Source organism: Gadus macrocephalus, chromosome 20 (genome assembly GCF_031168955.1).
Source record: "Gadus macrocephalus chromosome 20, ASM3116895v1".
In the NCBI taxonomy this organism is placed as follows: Eukaryota; Metazoa; Chordata; class Actinopteri; order Gadiformes; family Gadidae; genus Gadus; species Gadus macrocephalus.
This window is the reverse complement of record NC_082401.1, coordinates 13,154,622-13,160,601: the sequence shown is the minus strand read 5'-3', so window position 1 is coordinate 13,160,601 and position 5,980 is coordinate 13,154,622. Positions and strand designations below refer to the sequence as shown.

General features: G+C 49.5%; 1 protein-coding gene across 1 annotated transcript in view; it reads left to right on the top strand.

Annotated features, from left to right (window-relative positions):
• Positions 1-4,772, top strand: part of gpc6b (glypican 6b) — a 6,966-nt gene extending 2,194 nt beyond the window's left edge. Inside the window, exons 2-5 of the mRNA XM_060040489.1 lie at positions 1,831-1,945; positions 2,058-2,082; positions 3,879-4,054; positions 4,552-4,772. Coding sequence (XP_059896472.1) covers positions 1,831-1,945; positions 2,058-2,082; positions 3,879-4,054; positions 4,552-4,772 — 537 coding nt within the window. The remainder of the gene's footprint in view (positions 1-1,830; positions 1,946-2,057; positions 2,083-3,878; positions 4,055-4,551) is intronic.
• Positions 4,773-5,980: the final 1,208 nt, after the last annotated feature.

Sequence of the window (5,980 nt, the reverse complement as noted above, 5' to 3'; positions counted from 1 at the left end):
GCAGAGGAAGCGAGGAATTTGAACTACATACAGAATGTCTGAACACAAAACGACATCAATATTCGTTTTTGAAGTGTTTTGGTGATCTCCAAACCCTTTTCTTTATACATTGTGCGTATCTTCATTTTTCGTAGCCTGGTCTTCTCCTGTCGTTGTCTTAAACACACAGGTTTGCAGTATTGTTTTATGGTTATTTTGAAATATCGTTTTATGTATAATCTACATTATGCACAGAGCATCTGCCAGGCCATGCTTAACAAACAAGAGTCATAATGTCCGTCAACAGGTGGGGAGCAGGAAGGGAGGGAGGGGGGCATCTTCATTAACGCAGAATCATCAGAAGGCACAGCAGGAGCTAATGCATGTTCCCGACTCTCCGCCTCCCCCCTAAATACCCAGAGGTTAAGCATTCGCTGCTCACTATATACACACATGCACAGACACACTTACACACACGCGTTTGCATGCACGCACACACAAACATGCTTGTACGCACACATGCACAAACACGCACACATGAAGAGGGCCCGAAATCATCTTTCATATTAATGAGATGATTGAATTTTTCTTTGCATGGCGTAAACATGTGTTGTATATCCATTATGTAAATGTGTCTGTACATTGTGTGCGTGTTTGTACATGAATTCCTTCATATGGAAAGTATATGTTAGTGGGTTGCATTTAAATATGTGTATGTGTAACTTGTCTGTGCATGCTTGTACACTATGTATGTAACATCTTATGTCTCACGCATCTGCATTCAGTATTCATCTTCATTTGCACTTACCGAAGTGGAATTATTTTGATCTCAAACACACCTTTCCTTCCTATCACTTGAACAGCTTTATTCGATATAAATATGCCTGTGTGTGTATCTGTGTGTGAGTGCGCGTCTGTGTGTGTGTGTGTGTGTGTGTGTGTGTGTGTGTGTGTGTGTGTGTGTGTGTGTGTGTGTGTTTGTGTGTGTGCGCCGGCGTGTGTGTGTGTGTGCGTGTGCCTGTGTGCTTGTGTTTGTGCGTGTGTGTGTTTATGTGTGTATCTGTGTGTGTGTGTCTGTTTATCTGTGTGTGTGTGTGTGTGTGTGTGTGTGTGCGTGTGTGTCTGTGTGTGTGTGTGCGTGTGTGTGTGTGTGTGTGTGTGTGTTTGCGCGTGTGTGTGTGCGTCTGTGTGTGTCTGTGTGTGCGTAGCGCACGGCGTGCGGCCCCTGAAGGTTGCGTTGCTCCCCTCATAATTGATCCAATAGATCCATCATGGCCGACAGCTCCATTATGCTAGCATGACGTCGCGTATCCCGCGCGCTGTCTTGATTTAGCGGGCTCAGCGAGGACCGCCCCCGCCGCCGGGATGACCTCGTGGGAGGATGACATCGTGGAGCGTTCAGTTTTTTGTTTTCTTTGTGTAGCTGATGCCGGTTAGCCTCTGGTGCTTGTGGCTACTGTGTGATGTGCTCTGACTCGGTTGTGTTGTGTCTCTTCAACCAAACCCCACACACCCCCCCCCCCCCACACACACACACACACATTTACACACACACTCACCGGTACACACACCTAACTTCACGCACACACACACACACATTTACACACACACATTTGTGCACCCACCAATCTTCATTCACACAACACACACACCTACACTTGCGCACACATACACATACCTATACCTACACACACACACACCTACACACACCTACACACACACCCCTACACACAAACCCATACATACACAAACCTACACACACACACACACACACACACACACACACACACACACACACACACACACGCACACAAACACCTACACACACTCCCGCAGGTGGTGGACATCAAGGAGAAGCTGAAGCAGTCCCGGCGGTTCTGGTCCGGCCTGCCCGGAGAGCTCTGTCCCGGGACCCGCGTGGAGGAGGACGCCGAGGGCGACCGCTGCTGGAACGGACACCAGCTGGGCAGGTAGGCTGGGGGGGGTCAGAGGGGGGGGGTACACCAGCTGGGCCGGTAGGCTGGGGGGGGTCAGAGGGGGGGTACACCAGCTGGGCCGGTAGGCTGGGGGGGGGGCAGAGGGGGGGGTACACCAGCTGGGCCGGTAGGCTGGGGGGTCAGGGTAAGGGTTGGGGTTTCGTTGTACACTAAGGCCCAATCCCATTTCTACCTCTTACCCCTTCCCCTTACCCCTTCCCCTTACCCCTTCAAAACAAGGGGGAGGGGGAAGGGGTAGAAATGGGATTGGGCCTAAGGGTTAGGTTTTATGGTTAGGTTCATGGTCAGGGTTGGGTTTTGTTTATACACTCAGGGTTAGGTTTTAGGGTTAGGTTTGTGGTTGGGGTTTGGTTACACACTAAGGGTTAGGTTAAGGGTTAGGGTCAGGGTTAGGTTTGTGAGGTTAGGGTCAGGGGATGGGTTTGTGTTTAGGGTTGGGGTTGGGGGCTCGTGTTTGGTTTTAGGGTTAGGGTTTGGTTTTAGGGTCAGGTTTAGGGTTTGGGTTTGGTTTTATGGTTTGAGTAGAGTTAGGATTAGGATTTACGGTTATAGTACAAATAAAGTTTGGGTTTAGGGTTAGGGTACAGTTAGGGTTTGGTTTGAGGGTAGGGGTTCAGGGTTTAAGGGTTAAGTCTTGGTTTTAGGGTTTGTTTCTTCAGATAAGTAAAAGTGTCAGCGTTAGTAAAGTATAAGAGCAGCAGGGTATTAAAAGAAGAATCTGAATAATGAATTGAATAGATATACAAAATGAATCCATATGATTAGACTTGAATTATGTTTTCCAATCCCAATTAGAATACTTTTTATTAAAATCCAGTAATTCCTTTTATTAATGGACGCAACACTTAATTTGTCCAAAGGAGATCGGACAGGGATCAGAACATGTAGAATTCCCAACTTTCCTCGTCGCCATGGTAACGCGTGGATTTATGAGGAAAGAAAAGGGCTTGTGGGAGAATTAGCGAGGAATGTCCTCACACAGAGAAACACACAGGAGCCGGTCAGCTGACGGGCCCCAGGGCCCCCCAAGGCAGTCAGAGGGGGGACGAGGCTGGGACGCCCCCACAGTGCAGACACACAGGAGGAAACTAGTCTCTCTCTCTCTCTCTCTCTCTCTCTCTCTCTCTCTCTCTCCCCCCCCCCCCCCCTCTTCGTGAGACCTTTAGAGTCAACAGCTTTTTCTGAATTCTCTGAATTCCAGGAGATCAGAGTTTATAATCTAATCGACCTCAGATTAACTTTACAGCCTACTTAATTTTTTACAACAACAGTGTATAATTGTTATTCATAATGTGCTTTGTGTATTATTATTATTATCATTACTATTACTATTATCATTGATATCATTATTTTTGATATTATTATCACTAAAATAAGGTGTAGTACTACATCTTCATTAGGTCGTTCATTAGGTCTGGTGTTATGATTCTGGTATTTATTCATTGTATATTTTTGTTGTTTAGGCATAGGAAGTGTTTATTGAAAGGAATGTCCACATTGTGGTCTGTATTGTCATTATCATTATTATCATGAGAATAGAAGTGTTTATTAAACTGTTGTCATGGTAACATTATGGCCTGTCTTATCATCATCATTATCATCATGATCTTAGAAGTGATTATTTGACCATCGTCATGGTAGTATTACGGCCGGTTTGGTCATCATTAGGTGTTGATTGGCCCGTCGTCATGGCAACATTATGGTCAGTTTCTTCATCATTAAGTGTTTATTAAACTGTTGTCCTGGTAACGTTATGGCCTGTCTTATCATCATCATTATCATCATGATTTTAGAAGTGATTATTTGACCATCGTCATGGTAGTATCACGGCCGGTTTGGTCATCATTAGGTGTTGATTGGCCCGTCGTCATGGTAACATTATGGTCTGGGTCCCCCCCCCAGGTACTTCCCCGAGGTGCAGAAGGACGGGCTGACCAGCCAGGTGAACAACCCCGAGGTGGCGGTGGACATCACCCGGCCTGACACGCTGATCCGCCAGCAGATCATGGCCCTCAGGGTGATGACCAACAAGCTGAGGAACGCCTACAACGGCAACGACATCTCCTTCCAGGACTCCAGTAAGTCCAGGACCCCTAGACCAGGACTCCAGTAGGTCCCAGTAGAGGGCTAGACCAGGTCCTTCCAGACTCCAGTAGGTCCCAGTAGAGGGCTAGACCAGGACCTTCCAGGACTCCAGTAGGTCCAGTACCCCTAGACCAGGACTCCAGTAGGTCCCAGTAGAGGGCTAGACCAGGATTCCAGTAGGTCCCAGTAGAGGGCTAGACCAGGTCCTTCTGACTCCTGTCAGTCCCTGTAGAGCCCCCCCCCCCCCAGGTTCTGTCAGGACTCCAGTAAACAAACACCATGACTGCATTAGAAATGTCCAATCAAAAACATTTTTGCTAAAATTCTCTTGATCATACATTTTTGGGCAAAAACATTTTGGACAAAAACATTTGGGATAAAATCTTTTTTGACGAATATTTCATGATAAAAATATAATGTAGATAAAAAGGTTTCTGATCAAACATAGTGGCTAAACATTAATACTAACCTCCTGCGTCCTGTGCTCCAGGCGATGAGGGCAGCGGCTCGGCCAGCGGCAGCGGCTGCACGGAGCCCTGCACCACGCCCGACCCGGCCCTCAGCGAGCCCACCGGGGGCCCCGTGGTGGGGGCGGACCGCGCCGGCCCCGTGGAGGACTCGGCCGGGGCCCCGGGGCTGCTGGGGCCCCGGCCCGCCCTGGTCCTGCTGTCCCTCGGGGCCCTGGCGCTCCCCCACTGGCTGGGGAGATAATGGTGGAGGCGGAGGGGCCGGTCGGGGAGGGGGGGGGGGGGGGGAGACTTGACATGGACAGCAGGGTTCTTTGTACTATTGGGGGTCGGGCGGGGGGGGGGGGGGGGTCGGCGGTACTGGAGGGGAGGGGGTCTGGACCAGGAGGAGTCCTGACGTACGCTCAGTCCATCGCGGCCCGAGAAGGCCCCCCCCTCTCCCAGAGGGGGGAGAGAGGGGGGGGTTCAAACGCTTACCATCCTGCGGGCGTCGCCCCACCGTGGGGGGGGGGCACCGCGCCATCTTAAACAAACCTGGGGGGACGGGGGAGAGACAGTGGGGGAGACAGGGGGGGAGGAGAGGGGAGGGATGTTTCTTGTTTTTTTCCCACACGGCAGACACTGATGTACGTCCCTGTGTGAGCCCTTGCACTTTGAATTTCCGTGTTACGGAGGACGGTGGTGTCGTCGTGTTGAAGCCGCGTTCAAAACGCGGCCGCTTTAGGAAACGCACGGCGGCTCGCACTGCTTTCACGGAGCAGGACGGTCGCATCATTTAAGAGGAGGTGTGCGGGGGGGGGAAAACAGACAAACGACCTGAATAAGAAACGTTTTAAAACACACATGGCTTTTCCTTTGAATGTTCGATTTGATTTGAATTTGTCTATTTTTATATTCCTGATGTATTTCTCTACATCGTTCCACATGTGCCCATCGTTACAAATGACTGCAAGTGGAGAATGAATTTGTATGCGCATATTTCATCGGAGGTCGGTGCGGATGGAATCCCAAGCCCAGGGAGCCCCGGGGAGAGGGATTCTGAGGAGCTGTGAATGGGTGGGCTGTTCAGCGGGCCATCGCTGACGACCGGGTGAACGGGTGCCCTTCCTCCTGATGCACAGGATACTATACAGTCAGCATGCTTGTTTTCATTTGAGTGTGGAACCCGGTCTCAATGAATCATTAAATGACGCGTTGTTATCGGAAGATCCCTTCTTTTTTTTTTACGCAAAAAAAACAAATTTCTATTTTACTTGGTGACTCAGGATTATTTTCTTACACAGTTATTATTAGGCCCAGCTTTTGGTTTGCACATGGATACATCTCTGTAGGATCACCTGGGCCTCGCATTGCATTCTGGGAGTTGGTTTTGGGCGGGAACAGATTTGGACAAACTACGGCTCTGGCCAGGGAATACTGGAAGGTTCGGTCTGGAATGATCAAAGTACGCCA